Source organism: Cheilinus undulatus, linkage group 20, assembly GCF_018320785.1.
Source record: "Cheilinus undulatus linkage group 20, ASM1832078v1, whole genome shotgun sequence".
Classification (NCBI taxonomy): domain Eukaryota; kingdom Metazoa; phylum Chordata; class Actinopteri; order Labriformes; family Labridae; genus Cheilinus; species Cheilinus undulatus.
In genome coordinates this window covers 22955008-22979829 of record NC_054884.1, presented here as the reverse complement: position 1 = coordinate 22979829, position 24822 = coordinate 22955008, and the positions used below count along the sequence as shown (strand labels likewise).

Sequence of the window (24822 nt, the reverse complement as noted above, 5' to 3'; positions counted from 1 at the left end):
TGCCTTTATTTATAGAGGAGGACAGTGCATATAAATGAAACAGGGAGGAGAGACATGTGGTTAAGGTCCACAGGCTTGAACCCGGGCCAGATGGGGCACCTGAAAGTCCCTGTAAAGTGCAATCCAAAGTTTTTGTCTCAACACTCCAGATATGTTGGAATATGGTTGCTGTAGACATGTGAAAACACTGAGCTAAACATTGGACTGAATTCTGGATTTGGACTATTACAAAGTTTTTCACCTCTTTCCTGGCTTGGTTTCATGTGGGCGAGGCCAATCTGGAAATGACCCCGCCCCTCCAACACTACAATTAAAAAAATCATAGAGCAGTTCATCTCAGTACAGTCTGTTGTTAGCTGATGTTCCTGCCTTTACTGAAAATAAAATCAGTTTAAAGCTGTTTTTTTGTTCATTGTGCGGTAAATTTGCCAAATCTATCAGCCACGGTGGTCTATGGACCCTTTAAAGCGTCAAAACAGAAATTTGTGCCAGAAAACAGACTTTGTCTCTTCTCTGGCTCAGAGCCTGGCAGCTGCACTCTGCTCACAAGGTCAACATTCAGATTGTAACTTTTTTTTTTTTTTTTTTACATCTGAGAGGATCGTATATCTCCTGAGTGGGCGGGGCTTTGGTTTATTCAACAGACACGCCCACACCATCCTGGAGCAGATTTTACTGCCTCATTTTTCATGATTTTGAAGCTTAATTTCATAAACTAAGAGATGTTTTAGTTGACTGCAATTTGATTTTGGGGTTCATAACACACTGACCTGTCATACAACAAACCTAAACACAGATTCATTTTTACTTTACAGGGTCTTTAAACCACTAGGCCATCTATGCCCCTATTGTGACAGTTTTATCAGAACTAAACATTATTAAAGAAGATCAAGGAACTGCATTGCTAGCTTCACTTGATGGAAAAAATATTTTTGCTCTTCTTCCAACCATGCAGCATTAGTTTGATTTACCAACTGGCTTCACTAATAGTCATTGATAATAGCTGCCTGTCAAGCTCATGTTATGAAGTTTACACCCTAGGAAAGCCCATTATGAATGTGACAGACAGAAAGTTTGTCCAATCACTTTCCATGATTTTCCCAGACATCGTATATGGGTTGTTGCCCGGACCAATTTGAAATCAACTCCATACCATGGATATGTGAAGGTCTATCTGGTGTGTCGGGTTGTGACTGGTTTCCCCGTGTTAAGTCATTTCACCTTCTCAGTATCACGCCATAACAAAGTTGGTTTCCTATAAGAAAAGATAAATCAGTTTTCTTGTGATAAGTTTAATTTTCCTTGGTGATCTAGACAAATAAAAGCAGATAATTGTGACAGGCCAGACCACAGAATGCCATGCTGCCACTATGCACACCAATGTGGGAAGTTAAACCAATGTTTGTTTTGAGCTCTTTGCTAAGGGCTTCTGTGATTAGAAGATCAATACTGTTATAACTGAAGTCTTCAGCAAAACATGCACATCAAAGTTTAATGGTAAACCTTCCAATCAATATATCCATCTGGACTTGGGTTTAGGATCAGCTGACCTTTCTATCTCACAAGGGGAAAAATTACTCAAGACCCAGCAGTGGGCAACACTGGGAACTGTATTTGATTTTTTTCTTGTGATGTAAAAACTAGGGAATCAAATGTGCACCTACACCCTGATGATTTCATTTAATTTAAAAAAAAATATATATTTTAAGGTAGTTATCAAGGATTAACATCAGGACAATGGGAACTGAGAAGCTGTTTCAGCATGCTTTTGTTCTACTGGATTGGTAGATGATGAAAACAACAAACATCTTTATTTTTTAAATGAGCATAAAAAGAACATAATCAAAAAGTTATTTACAGAATTGACAGCAGAGAGCAGTTTTAATTTGTTTGTTTATTTGGAACCCTTCTCCAAATCACGTCCGTAATTTTCCATTTCACAAAATATTTACAAAAAAGATACTTTGATGACTTTTTTTTTTCTTTTTTTTTAAATTCATGTTATTTGTTGTAACAGCTCCTTTTTAGGATGATGACAATTGCTTACATCTTGCAGTCCAGTCTTGCTCTTTTAGAAAAAGTTCATGAAAAAAAGTCCACCCGCCCTCCTTGTTTTCACTTACACTCATTTTTAAAACTGCATACATTATCCCCCCATTGTTCTTCATTTGAGTGCTTTAAAAAAATCTTCCTTGCATGCTTTTAGCTGCAAACAGGAAGCCAAGAGCTTGTGTGTGCTTATTGAGAGGAAGTGACATCTTTGCCCTGCAGGAAGTACAATTACAGCATCATCAGATCCTCCAGATGCTTGATTGGTTTGGCTCGTCCAGTCTGCCTTTTTCTCTTGGATCAAAGAGTCTTTCTAGACGAGCACGAAACCTATGGATGTACCAAATAACACAAAGTCAGAGTAAGTACTAAATGGAAACAGTCTTTGTCAGAAGAAGAGCTTCTGTCCTGTGCAGAAAAAAAGAGCACTGGGAAGGAGGACAGTTTTCCCAAACCTTTAAGCTCTTGTGTCTCTCTGCAGGTCTGTACTCCTAGCATAACAAGGCGTCCACAATTGCAATGTGGGTGTTCCATGGAAGAGCGTTTTTTGTGTTCAAGCTGTATGATCCATCCCTGAACTTAGCAAAGAAAGGAAGAGTCGCCATGAAAATAAAAATCAAGGAGACACCAAGGGGCTGCGGTCCCTCATTAAAGGATCTATCAAACAAAGTGAGCCGGGCAGAGCAAAATGTGACGCTAATAACATAAGGCAACTGACCTCAGTACGACTGGAGGGGTGATTATATCGGACGAAGCGCTAAACTGGAAAGGTCAAAACTGCATGATGATGTTTTCCCTTTAGCGTCAGTATGAAGAGGCATGAGAAGATTTCCTAATTAAAGTTTGTTTTCCATCAATCTGTCTCCTGCACTTTAAATAAAAAGATGTAAAAATCTCCTCTTAGGCCTCTGGTTTGTTGTTTATGTGTAAAATGCTCAGCTAAGTTGTGCCAGAATGGTGCAAATGGCTGTTTATGTATGATACATGTCATGAAACACTGGCTGGAAATGAAAAAATGAGGAAAAATAAATGCACAAAGAGATCAACCCTGCCCCCGAATATGTGTGTATGCACTAGATCAGAGTGTGTGGATATAAATTTTAATATTTACTTTGTGTAAATGGTAACTGCATTGTGTTTTTTCCAGTAAATAAGTTGGTAAAGGTGTGCTATTTGGGTGCCTGTCTGTCCTGTAGCTATATCGGTGTCTACTCCGTTAACTGGTGACGTAGTGCTTTGTAGATGGCTGCCCATACAGCCCGTAAAAATCTGCATGTCTGTGCGTCTGTGAAGCGTCTATCCAGTCTCTCACTGCCAGCCCCTGCATAGATGGACCTCCAGAGGCAAGACCAGGAGGAGGGGGGTAGTCCTGGGCGCTTACCCAGGGGAAGGAGCCCGAGCGAGGATATGGAGGGTGGCTGCGGTGGCCTGACACAGACGGCACTCCGGAGCAGTAGCAGTTATCCATTGTGCACACTAGGATTTTACGGCCGCCATACTGAGGCAGCACGGTCTGCTGGGAGGAGTGAGAGGAGCTGCTGCCTCCCGGAGGAAAGTGTGAGGAACCGAACACGGAGCCCGAGTGGTGGTTGGTCAGGGAGCCGCTTCCACTTCCCGTCCCGCCGCTCTCGCTGATATGAGGTGGGCCACAGGGACCGAGGGCCTGCTGATTGGTGGACTGGCCTTCCCCAGAGGAGGAGCTGGAGCCCAGGTAGGGTTGCTTGGCCAGGGATGAGGAAGAAGATGAGGAAGAGGAGGAGGAGTCCTTGAAACCTGGCGCTGCATTCTTACCGACGTTCCCGTTGCCCTCTGGGAAGGCGGTGGAATGTTTCCGTTTCTCTGATCCGGAGCCAGAGCTCTGGCCGCTGGGATACGCAGGAACAGACTGCAGGAAGGTCGAGGGAGGGGTGAGGGGAACTGAAAGAAAAAGGTGAGAAATAACAGGAGATAAGTGGTAAAATAAAAACAGTCATTAAAATAAAAACCTGCTGAATGTGTTTGAGCGGATACCTTCCAGTGTTCTCTTCAGGCTCTTCTCTCTTTTAGAAATTTCAGAGAGGAACAGTTTAGAGTTTAGATTTCCCACTTTGTAAGGAGGGAGACTGCTGCCCACACATGCCTGAGACCTGCAACAAGCGCCAAGAGACATGCAAAATTCAAGATAAGACATCAGCTTGGAAGCATAGCCTGCATATTAAGACCCACAGGCAACAGAGGGAAAATGTTCATTTTCTAATCTGCGGCTGTCTTTTTTCTCTCACCTGTCTGTGAGGATTTTAACAGGCTTGGTGTTTTTCATGAAGCTCAGGTCCTCCGCCTTGTTGAAGGCTGTGTGGATAGAGCTCAGCAGCTTCTGGGCCTCGTGGCGCTGCTCACCCAGAACCAAAACCTGGGCGGCATTCTCCTGGCAGAACCGAGCCTGAGCGCGATCCAGAGCCTCCAGGGTCCGGCCCAGATCCTCCTCCAGGAGCTGGTGCATCCGCTGGTACTGCACACGCACCTCCTCTTTGAGCTCACACACCCTGTCCTGTGGGGGAAACAAACATCAATCCACTCACAGGGTCCCCTTTTCATTATTTAAAGCTGCAGAGGATCTCTGAAAAAAATGTGCAGAAACGTTTACGCCCACATAGTCGGATGCTGAAACATACCTCCACCACACACTTGTCAGAGTCGAGTTTGCAGAGCTGTTCTTCGATCTCCTGCACCCGTTCCTCCACACGCTCCTGCTGTCTTAAAAGGCTTTGCTGTGAAACGAGAGGGACAAACAGAAAGGAAACAAAAATAAGGCTTAATCTTTGGGAAAGTGTGACCTCAGTTTGCTACTAACGTCCCCTCCTCATGCCTGAGATATTAGAATCCAGGAGCCGGCTAATTTAGTCTCCATCCAACACACAATCCCTGTGGGGGAGGAAGGGAGGGTGTGCTGTCATAGCAACCAAAAGCTATTTTGTGTTTGCATTAGTGAGTGAGAGCTAATGTTGGGGGAGCTGGGGGCAGTGAGCAGAGATAAATAAATGGGCATAGAGAGGCAGAAAAAGCTCCAGCAGCTCCTCTCTTGGCTTACTGTGTAAAAGATGCACATGTATTCACAGTGAAGCAGTCTAGGCAGTGAGGCATCAACAAAAACAAGTTTATTTACCCTGATGATTGCATGTGAGCGGCAGCAGATACCTAAAATACCTCAGCTTTTGATAAAAAGAAGTAAAAGAAAACCAGTGTCTCCATGTGAGAACAACAATCCTCTCTACATGCGTATACATCGGGAAGTACAAAGGTTGTTGACAAGGAATAGCAAACCCCTTGTGTAATTAATATTTAATGAGAGACATGAATAATCTTTAATCTACATTTAATGAATGAGGAGAACACTAATTAGGGGGTGAAAAGCAAAATAATGTTACTATGCTAATATGATCTAGACTGAAATAAAACACAATAATATGTAGTGAAGTTGGGAAGACTGGAGCTAGTGACAGAATATCTCTATTCAGTGTGGGTGGAAGGGTTCACAGAGGTCATGGTTCGGTTTTTGGGTCATGGTTCAGTACAGGTCTGGTTCATTGGTAAAAAAGAAACAAAGTGCCAAATCTATAAGCCCAAATCTAGGTTTCTCTCTTTTATTACTTTCAAACTTAGCAGTAGTGCAGCCTACAGTTTGATCATTTTAGTATGAGACCTGCCTGGGATAGATGCTACAGTCTGTGGTGTATTAAACATGAAAAACAAGAGAAAAAAAAACATTTGTTCTGTCTCATTTCTCCTTAGAATATGAAATCAATAAAATGTAATAATGAAAGAAAATGTGTATTTTAGAGCCTTTTTCAGGTGTCATATCCATGTTTTATGTGTTGTGCCCATGATGCTCTCACATAGTTGTTATTAAACAGCATGTTAAAGGCTATACAGGGATATGTAGAGGTAGAGAACACTGGCTAATGAGTGTATACTAGTGCAAAATCATGACTTGTGTCCGTCGGTGAAGGGTCATAGAAAAGCTCATGTAACACTGGTCTTTCCGTGTTTGAGCCTTAATTTGTTTAGTTAAGAGACTGTAACAGGCTACTATGCATTTTAGTTAATGATTATGTTTGAGATGCATTTTAGAGGCATAAAAATAACAACAGAATTAGCCTATTTAATAAAATTGTCAGAGACTCTGTCAAATGAGGTGACTCACCTCGAGGGCACTTACAGAGATTTGTAAAGACTGAAAGAGGCATTTCTCTGTAGACAGAGAGCTTTCTTAAATGCGTTGATGGCTATATTTCTGTCCTTGTGAATCCTTCTTTGTTTAGTTTTAAATCAAAATATCAAAATAAAGTCATCAGACTTCACTTAAAGGCATTCGAAAATACTATTTTCAACATTTTGTCCAGTTAAATGTCACCCATAAACATGGTCATATTAATAGAGTTTACAAACATTAGAACATTCAGAGCTTATAAGAAATAACATGTTAAAATTGAAAACACTACGTTTTGCAGGTTTCTAATGCTGACATTTCAAGCTCTCTGTGCTTTCTGTGAACAAATTGTGCACTACAAAGATTACTACAGGGAAGTATTTGAAAAAGTATTCATTCACTTGGTATCCAGGAGGTAGCATGCCCCTAGGTTCCATCCTCTAGGTGAGGATGGAACTGAACAGGGTGGACTGTGTGATGTGACATTACTTTTATAAGGCATACAGTGGAAGTTCACAAAAATTCTCCCAGGATGATCAGTAGAAAAAGATTTTTTTTTTTTTTCCCAAATCGAAGCAATACCCCTTTTTTAACAATTGATGGTATCAAGACATATCAAACCTTCAAAGAAAATATACAGAGCTTTAACTCAAACAAAAAGCTGCCTTATATACAGGGAGATTGCTGTCTAGATTGCACATGTCATGCATCTGCAGTTTTGAATGTGTTCAGCAGCTTGTTGAATTAAAGACATGAATTTACTCCATTTTGAGTGCCATAACATGCTATTACTACTCGGAAATATTTTGCGTATGTGTTTCAACTAAGAAGTCAGAAATCTTAACAGGGAATGTAGATGATAGTTGACTTATTGTTTAGTCACCTCCAGAATTGCCAGTTGGTGAACTTATTCTAAATATTTTAGTATTCTTTTAAGCACAACCACAATACTGGTTAAATGTCACTAGGCTGTAACACAGATTTCCTCTTCTTATCCAAGGCTTGAGCTCTCCTTTCTCTAGGGTTTGGATATGACCATGTACAGTGGATGGTTGCCAACTTGCAAAATGGAGCGCTTTGGGAGTATTTTCATGTAGGAAACAGAGATACTTCTGTTTTCAGCCTTTGCAGGTAAACTGGCATAAACAGCACAGACATGTAGATGTTAACCTATAATGTGGAGGATGGCTAGTAGCACGACACTACTGACATTAACCTGCAAAAAAATTCGAAACTGTTTATCTGCATTTGCTGTGATCTCATGTAGGGTTGTTCCAATTCCGATACCAGTATCGGAAATACGTCTGATACTGCTTAAAATGCAGGTATTGTTATCGCCGAGTACACGAGTTTATGTACCGATCCGATACCGTTTGGTCTATCTTTGTTTAGCCATGCTAAAAGTTAGCACTATAAACCAGAAATCAATTTGTCTTCGCGGCTGGAGAGCACTCCATGCATGGGCTACCATTTTTAAAGCAGTGAAGAAGAAACAAAGGACCCACTGCAGCAGCAAAGAATGGTGGTTGCGTGGCATTTTTTCTCCCAATATGATTGTTTAAATGCCTTCCAGACCAGTGCTGTCGTACACCACAAGAAGTGACGCAGTTTATCAAAAGTTAAATAACTTTTCAGCCATAAATTGTTGCCTTTTACTTGTTTTTCCTCTTGAAGCTAGCCGTTATGCTTTCCCATTGATGCTATTGATGTCTTTGAATCCTTTGCAGCAGCGTTTTCAGCGAGCCTGGAAGTCATGTGACTTTTTAATGAAATCCACACCAGTAAACCTGATACTGAATGTTTTTTTTATCCATTTTAATTGAATTACGATCATTTTCTACCACTAGCTCGAATGCTAACTTGAATGCTAACCGCCATGTTGTTTACTCATTGTGAGGGTCCATCAGCCAATAGCAAGCTGTTCTATAATCACGTCATGCTGCCCAAATAGAGCATAATGGAGATAGAGGGAGATAGAGAGAGCCTGTGATGCAGCCCCCTGTATTATTGTTATTTAAATATTTAGGAGTAAAAGTCAATAATCATCAGAAAAATAACTTAAGTGTCACAGCAATGCTGTACATTATGATTCTATTTGTTGAAAAATGCTCTGAGTCAAATACAGGTCTAAAATAATTTGCTAGTTTGAAAGCCTTTCGTGACACAAAGATATTTTCGCTTTTCTCCTGACCTGCTTTGGAATAAATTTGCAATAGTTACAGGCGATATACATGCCCCTGGATGTAGCCATAGTAAAGTGACAGCTTTATCAGAACTGGGACACATTTCTTTCTGATAAGAAGAGCCAGAGACGCACTTCTTCTGACCTGCCTCGGCTTGAGTTTTATCCACCAACATCTTCCACTGTCAATAAACTACAACAGCAGCTGTCTGTCAAGCTCAGGTTACTACTACTACTAATGTTACTACTGTTTTTGAAAAGCCCAGCCTTTCACATTCACTTTATATGGGAGGTTTTCTAGATGGATGTGAAATATTTCCCATGCAATGCACATGACACAGTCTATCTGGCACTTCAGGCTACTTATCTGATATAATGAGTAAAATATTTGGTCGTTTTGCATCATTAGAGTTGTTAAATTCAGCTGTTATACTCTAAGGAAATACTATTTGCAACTGATTCACTGATAGGTTGTTCTTTCTTGCCATTTAAATAATTTTACTAAATTGTTGTGTGACGGGCTTCTAATACCACTTATTCAATATGAATCCAAGTTTAACTTGTGTTTTAAAAATAAAAAACTTGTAATTATCGATGTATTTGTTTTTGAGATAGAGATGCTCGTTTGGATAGGGTAAAAAAAAAAAAAGCTCTTTTCAGGGAGGTTTCTCTGTAAACAACATTCTAGAAATCTACTGGGGTCTGCTGCAAATCAATAATCTGTTGTTTTTCACAGGCTGAAGGTCTGTTCACATGCAATCATCATCATCATCACCATTATGGTATCCAATCCCTCCAAGTGAACAACAGCTGATTTTATCATCAGTGATCAGCTGCTGTAGAGCTTGATAGGAATGAAAACCTGCATACTCCTGAGTCTCTGTGGCACATGGTTGGGAACTGCTGCCCTAGATATCTTTCTCTCTCTCACACACACATATATACACCCCCCCCCCAACACGCACACACACAGTTGGCATGGTTAGATCCAGGACTGTGACCTGGTTGTGCTGATTGATTGAGTTAGGCTCCGAGCAGCAGCCAGGGGAAAAACAGGGTCGAAGGAGCCGGAGCATCCCAGAGGGGGGAGGCAGCTCAATGTATGGGATACCTTTGGGGAAGGGAGAAGAGGGGGAGGAACAGGGTTTAAAGAGGGGTGGGAGCTCTTTAACTGTCATTTCACCACTGTGTCTTCTCCATCAGAGCTCTGGGGCCAGAGGGAAGGTCTGTCCTCGCCCGGAGAGGCTGAGGGGGGTGAGGTGAATTTGGTGGGAGGAAGAGTAGAGGAGGGAGAGGGGCTACTGCGCTGTGTGTGTAAGCAGAGGGGGGTCACTACGCATTCCTTGAGGACTGAGCATTCAACTAAGAGGATGTCAAAGTGATCACCGCGATAAGGAGAAAAATCTAAAAAATATTAATGGAGCAGAATAGGCTTCAATCAACATTACAGGGCTACACGTTCTTTTATTTTTTAAATCTACTCTCTTATTCCATGAAATAATTAGGCAATACACACATTAAAATTAAGTATCTTTTGCTGTTGATTGTAAAAAATGTTACATGTGCTGAATTTATGAGTATTTAGAAATAATTACCTAACAAGTATTTTAACAGAAAATTCCAGTTAAAATTAACCAGCATTTAGATAACAAAGTAATGCCTGACTGAGTGAATTCAGAGTACACCGCTTTACTCTTTTGAGTTAAGACAAGTTTGTTTTTGATTTATTGATTATTTTATAATTTATTAATCCTGATTGATCAAAAATTTAAGGTGTTCGCAAATTGCAGGTTTTTTGTGTTGAAGGTTCAAACATTCTTTCAGTCTTTCACATATTCACCATAAAAATACTTTTTAACTTTGTCATTGAAATAGTCAGATTAAGGGTTTTAATGCCTTAATCTAATACCTCTCCATGATCCTTTGCTCCCTTGCATCCTTTGGGATGTTATGTAATTTAACGTATGTGATGTAATGTTTCAAATTTGTCTATCAGTATTACTCGTATTGTAGATTTTCCACTGAACATGTTTCTCATGATTGATTTGACTACGTTTAATCAAACCTTTAAAAATCTTGTTGCCAAAACAATGTAAACCTACTGGTACTAAGTCTAGTACTATCAAGTCTGTCCCAATACCAGAACCTTCAATTTCAATATGACATTTGTTTTGGCAAAATGGCAAAACTATTTTTTTCAGTCATACACACCCATTTTTAGGCATTTTTATGTTTTTAACCTGAAAAAACTTCTTTGCTGTCTTAATTGCACAACTACAAATCCCAGCTCTAAAAAGCTGGGTGTAAAATGTGAATGAAAATAGAACCTATATTCAATTAGATAAAGCACAAAGACACAATATTTTCTGTTCACACAGATAAACTTCTTGAAATATTTACATATTTTGAAGTCGATGCCTGAAACATCTTTTAAAAAAAGTTGGGACAGGAGCAAGAAAAGGCTGGTAAAGCTGTGAAATGCTAAACAAAAAAACAAAACACCTAAAACATTCCACAGGTAAGGCTGGCCACACACTACAGGATTTTAAACCTGATTCAAGGCTAGATTTGCATTCCCTGATGATCATGGGGGAATATCCCGAGTAAAGGCTTGTTGCAAAAAATGATTGGGGGTGTCAAAATGATTATTTTACTTCCCAAAAATGGCAACATAGCCTCCTATACCTCGAATCATATCAAATGCTAAATATTCATGATTAGAGGTTGTAATGCCTCCAATGGAACGACCAATAAGAACAGACTGGGACTTTCATGGCAAACAAACATTAACACAATTGTACCTCCCTTCCAGGCAGGATTTCATCCTGAGTCTTTTCCTTGTTTTATGGTTTTTGCTGTAACTGTAACACATAGTAAGGCAGCTTATTGTGGAAGGACAAGTCTGGGATATCAATAGTCCTCCATGTTTGTTTTTCTTCTGAAGCCATGTGCCACTCAAGGTCGTTGACAGGTTGACATGTGTGTGGTCTCCAGTGGTCTGACGGTCTGGCTGAGTCATCTAATGTAGCGGTGTTCAGCCTTTTTTGCCCAATGCACACCTATGATCAAGCTAAAATCTCAAGGCACACTTTACCCATATCTATACAAAATAGCCTCTTAAAAACATGCTAAAGTAAATTAAACTGTTGTATTGTTGTAGCAATAATGTATGGTTGCACAAATTCCCACGGTCCACCTAGACCAGCCTCAAGGCCAGTTCATTTGAGAGCCACTGTTCCAATGTGTGCATTCAGAGGATTATAAGAGGAGAAATGGTTTGAAATTGTCCTTATGTATGTAGTCTCCCATGTTTTTAAAATTGTTTAAGATTTGCAAATTGTCAAATGTGTCACCAGCCTATGCAGGTTAACTGGTAACAGATGATAGTACTATGACTGGGAATAAAAGGAGCACTCTGAAAGGCTCAGCTGTTCAAAATCAATGATGGAGTGAGCTTCTCAAGCTTGTAAAAAACTGTGTGGACAAATAATCAAACAGTTTAGGAACAATTCGACATGCATCTGCAAGGAATTTAGACAGTTCACTATTTACAGTCTTCTACATCAAAAGATTCAGAGAATCTGAAGAAATCTCTGCATGTAATGGGCAAGACCAAAAACCAATAATGAATGCCCCTTACCCACAATCCCTCAGACAGCTCTGTATTAAAAACCAGCATCATTCTGTGATGGACATTACAACTTGGGCTCAGGAACCCTTGAGAAAAACCATTGCTAGTTAACACAATATGTTGCTGCATCTACAGATGTAAGTTAAGACGCTACCATGCCAAGCGAAAGCCATTTATCGCTAACTTTTAGAAGACTTCTCTGGCCCCAAGCTCATCTGAGATGGACTGACCTTAAGTGGGAAAGTGTGCTGTGATCTTGTCTATGTTAAACTAATCAAGAATCATCTAGATTGTTCTTACCACAAAGTTCAAAAGCCAGCATCTGTGATGGTGCTGGGTTGTTTTAGTGCCCACAGCATGGGTCACTTGCACATCTGTGAAAGCACCATTTATACTGAGAGGCACATACAGTTTTGGAGCAACATATGCTTCCATCCAGGCAATGTCATTTAAGGGACTTCAATGTTTTCTTTTTTCAGCGAGACAATGCTAAGCCAAATTCTGCACAAGTTACAACAGCATGGCTCTGCAGTAAAAGACTGCAGGCACTAGACTGGTCTACATTCAGTCATGACCTGCCTCCCATTGAAAAGGTATGACGAACAAATAAGCACAAAATATGACAACGGAAACCCTGCAGTGTTGAGCAACTTAAAATACATCAAGCAAGAATGGTAACAAATTCCACTCAACAGTTCAAAATTCAGTTCCTAGATGACTACAGTGTTGTTAGTAGGAAAGGTGATGCAATAGTGGGAAACATGCTCCTGCCCCAACTTTCTTGAAACTTGCTGCTGGCATCAAGTTGAGAAAGTGTGTGTTTCCAAAAAGCAATTAAGTTGATCCTTTTTAGCATTAATTTGTCATTGTACTGTACTTGATTTAATAAAGCTTGAAAATGATTTGCAAATCACTATATTATGTTTTTATTTACATTTTGCACAACATCCCAACTTTTTTGGAATTGGGGGTTTTGTGTTAGCAGCATTTTAAATTGTGCTCCTATGCGCCTTTCATCTCAAAGGTTAATTTTTTTAAGCTTCCACATTTTGATACTATTGTTATTTAAAATAATTGAAAAAACTGTGTTATTGAAAAATATTAAAGTATCTAGCATCTTTGACAACAATGATCTTTCCACATTACATTTTGAATACCTGTTATTCACCTTTATACCTTGGTCAGCTCTAGTATTAATGACTTGCAATTGCCTAAACTGATTATAGTAAACTACATGATGTGAATGTGAAGAACTTTTTAATTGAGAAAAGGTCCCACCCATTCCCCACTCCTGTGCCCCAAGCGACAGATTAACTATACATAAAGCTGAGTCATAGCAGCACCGACAGGAAATACACCCAGGCATGACACAGTTGACACCTAAACAGGGTATTGGGTGATCTGCATGAGTCAGTCGGCAGTAAAGCCTTCATGGTTCGCCCTCTGACTAAACTGCCCCGTCACAGACCTTATTTGAAAAAATGGAAGCCAATCTGACCTCGGCTAGGACGGATTCCTGTGAGCATCAAACCTCCAGGAAATGAAGAGGTTAATAAAAAACCCAAGTAGACTGCAGAATCAAGTGACAAATCACTTTAATCCCCCTTCCCCTTGTCTCCACTCCCACCCCCTCTCGCGACTGGCGATCCCTGAGCTAGGATGCACCTGTGCTGGGGAGATAAGGCCCTCAGAGGGCCCCCTCATTGTTCCACCCTTGACTGCATTGTTTGTCATTCCAACAGATGAGAATGGAGGCTGGAGTAGATCACTACTGAAAAATGCACAAGAGTCTCACACCAGAGCTAAAACACCATCAAAATGCAATTGGTCCTTTAAATGGGTAATTTCTGTCTTTGATGGACTAAAGTGAATTGTTAACTAAATAAAAGAAAAGAGTATTTCACATAAGCTTTGTAACCAAAATGGTTCACTTTTATGGTTATTTAGCAGAAAAAAACGTTAGATCATGCCATTTGTTGTGATGATGTTAACTTGATGACTACAAAGATGAAACAGATGACCTCTTTAGCTATGTGACTTTAGTAGGAATACCCAAGAATACCCTTTTGATCGCTGAATATATCGTTTTTAAAAGTGGATATTTATTTATATTCCTATCATACATATATAGCTTGTACTTCTTATGTTTGGTAACACTTGCACTACTCCTTAAAAGTCATGCCTTGCATACTAGTATCATTATAGCATTACTGGTGTATCTGAGGTAAAATACTGCTGATTTGTTAAGATGTTTGGGGAAATAGAATGAGTTTAGGTATTGGTACAACTCAACTAGGATGATTACTCTCTGAACCTTCTCAGATTAACCCAGAGACAAAAGGTGATGCCTCAAAAGTTGGCTGTTTCACCAACACTCTACTTCAAAGATCTTTGAGCCCAAAAATGATAACCAGTGTAACTTATTATCAATGCATGAACTGGTGAATTAAAAAAAGTGTTGATCAATTAATTCTTTCAGATCTGCTCTCCAGATATTTGACCCCTGATTCTACAATCTAGTCTGATAGATGATGTCACACTAACTTTGTCTTGGATTAAAAGAAGAAAAACAATCAGGTGTATATTTGTGTGTTTGATCACTTACTCTGATGTCATTACGTCTCAGCTCCACGTCAGTGACAGCATGGCCGTGGCTAGGGTGGCAGCGGGCAAAGCAGCAGTACTGACATACAGCAGTCTGCTCGGCCTCGCAGTGGTACAGCCGGTACTCGTCATGCTGCAGGCAGGTCCAGGCCTTCACCGCCTCGGCCTCCACCAACAAGTGCCCGAGCGCCGAGCACGGCTGCTGCAGGTGCGTCTGGACGTGGGACTGGCAGCATGGGGCGTTGCAGCGCAGGCAGACTTTCACAGCAGGGAGTGGCGGGCCTCGGCGACAAAGTATACACTGCAGCGCCGGCGTGGTGGCCTTCTCCACACTTAGGGCATTGTACTTCTCCACTATGTTGGACAGTTTGTGGTTCTTCTCCAGGCTAGGCTTCTGCGTGTAAGCATGATTGCACTCAGGGCAGCGGGCCAGTGAGGAGTCTTTGGCCCAGGCCTCGCTGATGCAGCCCCGGCAGAAGTTGTGCTTGCAGGGCAGCTGGATGGGATCTGAGAACACGTGCAGGCAGATGGGGCAGATGAGCTCCTCCTCAAAACAGTTCCTCCATGTCTCAGCCATGTCAGAGGCCATCATGGTGTGGGCAGGCATACACCAACTGTTTTCCACTTCTGCCAGGCCTCTCTGTCCTCACAGGAAACCTGACACTCTCAAAAAAATGAGTCTTAAGGAAAAGATTAAAACAGACCTGACGCAGTCCTCACAGATCGGTCTGTGTTTCAACCCTTGTGACCAAATGAGACAAGTCTCCCTGACAGATGAGTATTGCTTATTGCTGTAGCATGAAGGCAAATTCCAGAAAATTGACCAGAGAAGGCTTCAGGCAAGGATGACAACACCTTGGTGATTTCAACACGCACAGCAGGGGCTGACGTTTTACAGATTACAGTAAACGTGCTTTCCTTCCCTCTGAATCACACACATAGCAGAGGGGCCTACCTTTACAGCTCCTGTGTGTGTGTTTATGGGCCTACAGGAAGCTAAAATCCTGCCTGCTACAGGTAAACCATGAAATGCAAACAAGGCACAGAGAACTAAATATCTAAACTATTACACAGACGATCATAGGGGGATTGAAATCTCTGTATAGCACATGAAATGATCCTTTCCTGCTGCCTGCTCAGGCCCTTACCTTGAGATCTCCGTTCACTCCAACGTCGGATTATGATTCAGACCAGCAAACGAAGCATGAAAGCCACGAGAAAGGACTGCTCCAGTCCAGTCCACACCCTGATTACTAATCACACACACACAGAGCTGTTTTAAAACCTGAATCTGTTTGGTCAGGACCTCAAGGACGCTTCATTCCTTTCAATAATCACAACGCAGCGCAATGCTTTTGTCCGCTGAATCATAAATAAGTATCCGAGGAGCCTCCACCTGCAATTTAATTATACATACAGCCAGCGACGTGTTAGCTAGAGACGAGAAATGTTGTTCTACAGGTCAGATTAACACCACAGCTACCTCCAGCCCTTCAATCTAACTAAAAAGCGACATTTCTGATTGACGAATAACGCCTGCTATGTGGCACTGCTCACATATCTATACACAAGGCCTCGGCTTTTCGAGCACTTTACTGTCGACAACAAAGGCCTTATAATCTCATTACTCTGAGAATCATACCCGGGCCATCATTTTCCAGCCTGTTTACTGCATAGTTAATCGTTTTAATAGTCGAGTCCAGCTCCTGCGCACAAAACAAAGGCTTTTAGGATCCGCAGGAATGTTGGCTGCTGTTGCAAAAGCTTTTGCTTTCCACCCTCGGACACATCTATCGTATATCTCTTGTTTTAAGGATAGATATTAACTATATTCAAGCTATGGCCTCGTTTTATAAGCGTGATCTCCTCCGTATTCACTTATAGTCGCTTCAACCTTTAGCCAACAACATATTTTTTCACTTCTTTATCTCGAATAAATCGTGTAAATTACCTCAGACGTCACCTCACCATTTTCTATCATAGCACAGGTACAAATAAACACTAACCAGGCACTACTGCCCGACAAGGACGTTCGTCGCTAATACAATCATTATTTTAAAAAAGCAGCCATATCTGTACATTTAGGCGAGCAGAAATACAAAAATATACCCCATTAATCTTAAAGGGGACGTCGCATTTCTGTCCTTGTTAGGGGTAGCTGTCATCTGCCATCTTGCAAATCCTCATTAGAAAAAAAGAGAAAAAAAAAGGAGATATCCGCCGTGGAGAGGAAGGCTACGTTTCGATAGCAATCAACGCAAAGTCCCGTTTTCAAGAAGCGAAACAGCTTTTGTCGTTATCGTAGGTCCAAACAGAGCCGTCGTTCCTTGGATTCGATTATTTTCACCGTTTTTCTCCGGTCGGTGCGTCCGGTGCGACTCAGCTCCGTGGTTCATAAAAATCCAACACGGTTGTGAATAATAATTGGCCTTTTCTCCCCCCCTCCTCTCTTCCTTTTCTTTCTCTGTCTCTATCGGTCAGGCTTTGGAGAGAGGAGGAATGCAGGCGAGCTGGACTAGTGCTCAAACCTGCGTCAACACAATCGGCACAGCATTCGACTTCCGGTAGGGTTTTACAAAGTAAAGCAATGCTTACGTCATCATCTCGTTTAACCCTGCATGATATCAGCAACACAAACGTGCGACTCAAAGATAAAAAGCAAACCTGCACAGTTTCTCTCTCTTTTTCAATCTGTGTTAATCACAGATTGGTCAGTTACGAAATTGAAGGTCTCAAAGTCATAAAGAGATACATTATGTCACCATTAATCAAGATAGCCAGTACATTTCTGATTGTCACTCTCACAGTTCATCTGACTCAGACTGGAAAACTAGCTTTAGTTTTAGAAATAAAAGTGGATAAAACATCCATTTAAGATGAGGGTAGAGTTTAAGATAAGTTTAGGATCCCAAAAAGTAATAAGTTAAAATCCTGAACTGTTTAATAAGGTGGAGTAAACAGTCCTTACATTGCTTCATTAGCAGCGTAAGTGACATAGAAAACAGAGCTAGAGCTTAGCTCACAAAGCAGCTATCTGTGTAGTTAAGTTAGCTTTAGCTACATTTGCTAAAGCTAACTTAGCCATAGATAGCTACATGGCTAATATAACTAAAGCTAAGATCACAAAGCAGAGCTACTTAGCTCTATGTAAGCTACGTATGTACTTTATCTTAGTAGCTACATCAGCTTTATCTGCATTCACTAAAGCTCACATTGCTAAAGCTCACGTTGCTAAAGCTCACATTGCTAAAGCTAACTTATCCAAATTGGCTGATGTAGGTACGTCAATTACATAATTAGTGAAGCTATTTTAGCCATAATTAAAGCTTACTAAGCTAAAGTGAGCCACCGTTCGTTTAAGTACTTCTAAAATGGATCTAAGCATAATTTGATCCCAGATTAGACCTCTGACCTTTTTCTGTTTTATTAATGAAATGTTGCTTTGTCTGTTATGTTTGCCATGTGTTTTTTCATTAATGTAACTAGCAGCCTTTATTTATGAATAAGGTTGAATTAAAATAAATTCTATAAAACTGTGACAGCAAACTACAGCGATTCCTTTCTGCGATATACAGTGTCTTAGATGAACAGTCTGTGAGAGTAGCCTTTAGAGATGTACAGTCTACAGCCAGACTCCTCTTGTCTTATTACACTGCTCTGTTGGGTAACTTATTCCAAACTGTCAAAGATATTTACAGCTGTACTATTATTCAGTTCAGCTTCATAAAACTGCATGTTATCTTACTTTGAATAGTTCAACCAGTGCTACCAAGCAATAAAAAATTTTTTAATAAACTAAAAGCTTTATAATGAGTTAATTGTGATTTATCTCAAAAAGGCCTGTAATAAGAGAAAGACTGCATTACAGGTGGATTTAGTAATTTAATAAAGATTTATTAATAATAATTTTTCTGTACTTTTGTTACTTTGTATGTGTGCAAGTAACTATATATATATATATGTGTGTGTGTGCATAGAATTGTCCAAAATCTCTTGGTATGCTGAAGTGTTCAGAGTTCCTTTCACTGGAACTAAGGGGCCAAGCCCAGCTCCTGAAAAACAACCCCACACCATAATCCCCCATCCAACAAACTTTACACTTGGCACAATGCAATCAGACAAGTACCATTCTCCTGGCAACCACCAAACCCAGATTCGTCCATCAGATTGCCAGATGGAGAAGAACGGTTTGTCACTCCAGAGAGTGCGTCTCCACTACTCTAGTGTCCAGTGGCTGCGTGCTTTATTCCACTGCATCCAACACTTTGCATTGCACTTGGTGATAAATAGCTTGGATGCAGCTGCTCAGCCATGTAAACCCATTCCATGAAGCTCTCTACGCACTGTTCTTGAGCTAATCTGAAGGTCACATGAAATTTGGAGGTCTGTGGTGATTGACTCTTCAGAAACTTGGTGACCTCTGCGCACTATGCACTTCAGCATCCACTGACCTACCACTGTGGCCTACCACTTCATGGTTGAGTTGCTGTTGTTCCCAATTGTGTCCACTTTGTTACAATAGCACTGACAGTTAACTATGAAATATTTAGGAGTGAGGAAATTTCACAACTGGACTTGTTGCACAGGTGGCATCCTATCACAGTACCATGCTGGAATTCACTGAGCTCTGAGAGTGACCCATTCTTTCACAAATGTTTATAGAAACAGTCTGCATGCCTAGGTGCTTGATTTTATACACCTGTGGCCATGGAAGTGATTGGAACAACTGATTTCAATTATTTGGATGGGTGAGTGAATACTTTTGGCAATATAGCATGTCTATATCTATGTAGTTTATTTTAGCACATTCCTTTGTATATTTCGCAACCAGGCAATCTGAGTGATTTAGAGATATAATATCAATAATGACAAACTAACATCAATATTTAGCTTGCCTGGCCTGAAAATTCTCAGTTATGCTGCACTCCATATAAAAACTTGGAGTCTTTTGGCCAATCAGAATATCTGGTTGGGACTCACTTAAAAGAAAGTGCCTCTATGAAGCAATACGAGCAAATAAAAGACACTGAAAAACATTTTTGCTTTTTTGATTGCGTCCTTCTCTCTTTTGTTTTGTTGATGTAAAACATGATTGAAGACCTGTCGTTTTCAAAGCTACAATATTCATGCTTTCTACTTGGTGACAGTGAAACCTCTTTTGGTAAGAGTGGTAGACTGAGAGATATAGATTGGATGTTTACAAAGCTATGAAATATGCTGACAGTATTTTCTCACATTTTTTGCAGTAATTGCATTTAAGTTAAAATAACAGTTAATGCAGTTTTGAAAGATGTTATGAAAAAAGAATTGAGCTTTTAATGAATAAATGCCAGAAAAAATCTCTAATGAACACGCAATGACTATATAAATTACTTTACATTTTATTTTGAAGCTGAAGCACAAAACTTCCTGTAGGATTCCACCTGTCTCTTTCTAACCTGACGCAGTTTCTCGGCAACATCAGCCTCCCCCCGCCCTCCCTCCTTCCGGATCAATGCTACGCCGTCACGTGACCTGTCACACAACTGATGTGTGTCACGTTTTAACCGGGAGGAGCTGGGGGACGAACCAGAGGAGGAAGGGCAGGAAATCATATTTAAAGAGCTTACTGCATTTGTTAATGGCCTGGACACGCATGATGATCCTCTGGGGCAACACTGCATGTGTATATATTTCTGCATGCTGGTGTTGCAGGGAAATATGGCTGTAATATTTCTGTAATATTCCCTCAGAGGCCAAAGCTGCAATGCATGAAGCAAGGGTTTGAGTTACTTTATGGTTCCCTTATGTTTTTTATAATTTGGATTTGATTTAATATAAAACAGACATGCTTATATACAGCCAAATACAGCATTAAAACATCATGATGCGGAGATAAGGGATTTTAGGTCATTTCTCACGTACTGAGGATTTGTGCAGTAACTTCAACAGCACATGCATGCATTTGTTAATATCTAAAAAGGGAAATGATTAAAATGATGAAAAGGAAAACATGTCCACCTAAATTGATAAACAGAAACCAAACTTAAATTCAAAAGTACAATCAGAAAATTCAGTTTTAATAAAGAAAAAAAAAACCTTTCATACTTGTTTTGATTTAACAAATATCTGAAAATAAATATTTATTAGTATATGTTAAGTCTTAAAATGGATGACAATAGTCTCACTGCAATAATTCTAATGTTGTGGTTACAAATGTAAGATGTTTCTTTATGGTTCATGTTGTGGCCCATCATTTTCAAACTGTAGTAATCAAAGACCCTGTAAAGTGAAATCCAAAGTTTTTGTCTTAACACTCTAGAAATGTTGGAATATTGTTGCTGTAAACGTGTGAAAACTCTGAGATCTACGTTAGATTGAACTCTAGATTTAGGCCATTTCATCTCTTTCCTGGCTTGGTTTCATGTTGGTGGGGCCAATATGTGGGCTCATGATGTCATGAGCCCATAGTAGAGAATGACCCCGCCCCTCCAATACTACAATATTGTGGAAGGAAGCAGTCACCTGGAGCAGGGACTTCTGGTTCATTTTGCGCAGAGGAATTCAGTCTTGTACTCTTGTACCATTCTATAATGTTCATGTTTCATTGCAAAGTTATAGTTCTGCATGTTTTGTTTATTGGTTCATGGTTTTAGGGGAAAATATTATTCCAAGTATGACACCGTGAATGAGGGGGTTAATGCTGCAGACTATACTGCCTGTATGCGTCTTTATTTGTGGTTCTGTAGATAGCTGCTCATGCTTACTGCAGGAGGGCTTGTTAAACTTATTCAACTTATCCATGAGCCACTCCTCGTCACAGGATGCCACAATCTAAAATCATAGAGCACTTCATCTCAGTGGCGCCACAGTGGTCTATGGATCATTTAAAGCATCGTAGCAGAGATTTGTACAGACTTTGTCTCTTTTTCTAAGGTTAACAAAAGGTCAAGAGACAGGCTAATGGTGTGAGTGCTTTCCTTCATTCAGATTGTAACATTTTCAAAACCTGAGAGGATCATGTTCTTCCTGAGTGGGCGTGGCTTCAGCTCATTCAACAGACACGCCCACACCATCCTGGAGCAGATTTTACTCTCTCATTTTTCATGATTTGAAGCCTATTTTAATAAACTTGGAGATGCTTTATTTGACTGAAATTTGACCTGGGGGTCAACACAGTGATCTATCATATGACAAACCTAAATACAGATTTATTTTTACTTTACAGGGTCTTTAATATGGAATATAATATAAAGACAACAAATTAAAGTTGCTCAGCACTATACCTTTTTACTAGAGCTAGCTGACTTTTGAGTAGAGTTGTCACAATACCAGAAATGTTCATTTTGATATGCCAGTTAAAATAACACAGCAAAAAATGACCTCCTGGCAGGGCTTGACATTGGCCACCGTGGCTATTTGTAACTAGCCACTGAGCATTTCCACTGGCCGAAATTGTGTTGATGGGAAACTATGTGTTATTGGGTATGAGATGAAACACATGCTCCATTTACTGGTACCTGCCACAGCTGAAATCCACGCACACTTGACTAGTTGGCCGGTGTAAATGTCAAGCCCTGCTTCCTGGATACCACAAACTGCTTAATTGATTCATTTTTTAGGGATGCAGGATATTATCAGCCTGATATCGGTATCAGCAGATATTAGTTTTTAAAAGCAAATATCAGGATCAGCAGATATCAAAATTTCTGCTGACATTTCCATCTGATATTTTGCCTGTAGATATCAGCATATATCAACTGTAAATTCTGGCCACACTAATAAATTAGTGGAGTTTTAGTCTGGACCAATAGACCTAAGTCAGAGGGCTTTTTTATTAATCCTCTTTCTTTAAGCTTTAAAGTGTGTTTTAATGACTAAATTGTGTTCCTTTATTTATTCTAAAACCTTAAAGTGTGTTTAAAGTATAAAGTAAGTATTGGGCCTGGAAAACATATTTAAATACCGACATCAGTAACAGCAATATTGTGCACCCCTATTTTTTAATCATTATTTTAAATTTCCAACTTGTACATGAGAATGTTTCATTACAGTGAACACATAGCAAAAAGTGACATGATGTTTCTAGTAATAAAGGAAACAGAATAAGATTTCTTTAAAAATGTAAGGGTCCTACCTACAATCAAATGTAGGTATACGTAGGAATACGGAAGGCATACAAATATTCAGTGAAACTATTCATTCCTCTACACAGAAATCTTTGGTAAAAGTCTTTTTTTTTTTTTTTTTTTGCAGTGGACCCTGTACCCCTTTCAGACCACCATAAATTGACATGCTCCTTAAATATTTCAACAGCCCCTCAGTTTGGAGGAGGTTATTGGAAATGAAATACAAGCATGCTGAACAATCCTTTGATCGTATCAAAGTAAAAAAGTAAACTGGAGCAGAGGTTGACCTTGCAGCCTTTATTTGATTCCCTTGGGGAATGGTGGGAAAACACTAAAAGAACCAAAGAAGGAACAATTTTACTAAAAGCTTACCAATCCCAGGAAGCCAGGGCAGAGAGGCAAAGTTAAGTCTTTACATGGTTGACCTTAATGTACTATTAAGAGAGAATCAAAGAAATGTTAATGTTATGTGAAAACTTTACAAATGCCTTTGGCACTAAAGTCAATCTTAATTGGAGAGAGTCCACTGAAGCATGGGGAGCATCCCAACAGGGAGAGACCATTACAGTTCTAGGTGTACACATAGGACAAAACATGGAGAAACTTAATTGGAAAGCAAAAGTAGCAAAAACACAAGGGACATTGCTCCAGTGAAAGGACAGGGAGTTAATACTGACCGGTAAGGTTTTAGTCATAAAAGCAGAAGGCCTAACGACCTTGACACACCTAGCCGCTACCCTACCAGCTCCATATAAAATCACTGTGCCACTGAGGAAAATAATATTCCAGTTTATTTGGGGTGGTAAAATGGAAAAGGTAAGAAGAGAAATAATGTACAGATCAGAACAGAATTAAGGGAGATTAGTCCCCAAGATTGAGATAAAACTCAAAGCCATGTTTGTGATGCCTATGCTAGAGACATGTTTGAGTGATGTAGAGTCATTATGGGGATTTTTTGCATTCTTCTGGGTAGGCAGATACTGACAGAATGGGGTGAGACCAAGACAGGACACCCCCCATGCTGACATCTGTCCACATGTTTATTTTACAATTACTAAACAGTTAATGACAACCCTCTCTGTCAAAAGATATCCCGGAAGGCAGTAGAGGGAGCACTGTCACCACAGATCCCCGGGATGGCTCCAGTGGGCAGACTGGTAGAGAGTCAGTGCAGATTGGCTTGGTGTAACATCAACAATAAGGTTTTGACCAATACCCAAAAATACCTTGCCTGCAAAGTGGACCACCAGTCCCTGCCTACTGCAGCCTTCCTGGAGAGACAGCAATGTCTGAAAAATGCAAAATGTCCCCAGAAAATGTGTGTAGAATTGGAAACTGTTAAACATTTATTTTGGCACTGTCCCTTTACACAAAATGTATGGTCCTTGACAGCCCCGTGGCTTGACAAGTTATACAGATGTCCACAAAGTTATGAAGACGTACCTTATGGCAACTTGGAGAAAAAGTTCTCAGAAAATGTAAACAAATGGTGGCTATTAATAAATTGTTTCAAGGAAAGCTTCATGGAGAACCAGAAATATCCTCGGGTTTAAAAAACACCAGGTTCTTGGCTTTGGGTTCTTGCTCTGAAAAGTGGGGTGAGGGGTAACTTCTGTAGTTTTGCATTGGAGCTCATCAGAGTGTTGTGAGTAGAAATGCACCATTCATACAAAGAAGATGTAGCAAAGATTAACTCAAATGTCTTTTTACCCAGAAAGGCAAAAATGTAGTGAAGCTGGCATGGAGAAAAGCCCAGGTCCTTCTGAGTGGCATTGCGGCTGAACTGAAGTCTGTTTCCCGGTTGTCTTGAAACTCGAATCTTACTGCATTCCTCTGAAAACAAGATGTGGCACCACAACATGTACTTCCAAACAAAATATTTCAAAACAGGTTATACCAACAAGAGTCAAGCACCTTGTTGATGGACTTTATCTCAATAAGAAAAAATCCCTTGTCGTTGACGAAAGGCAAAAGTTTCATACAATCTGTAGAGAAACAAATGTGCGAAGGCTAGCCAAGAACCAACCTGTTTGACAGAGGTGTCCAATTCAATCATGGCTTG

The 24822-nt window shown here is 40.2% G+C and overlaps 1 protein-coding gene across 1 annotated transcript; it reads right to left on the bottom strand.

Annotated features, from left to right (window-relative positions):
• Positions 1–1881: 1881 nt before the first annotated feature.
• trim8b (tripartite motif containing 8b) lies at positions 1882–17200 on the bottom strand. The gene is made up of 5 exons (XM_041815766.1): positions 14654–17200; positions 4701–4796; positions 4311–4576; positions 4060–4175; positions 1882–3966 (listed from the first exon to the last, which is right to left on the bottom strand). Exons 1-5 carry the CDS (start codon positions 15257–15259, stop codon positions 3266–3268), a joined length of 1785 nt encoding a protein of 594 aa, XP_041671700.1. The 5' UTR covers positions 15260–17200; the 3' UTR covers positions 1882–3265.
• Positions 17201–24822: the final 7622 nt, after the last annotated feature.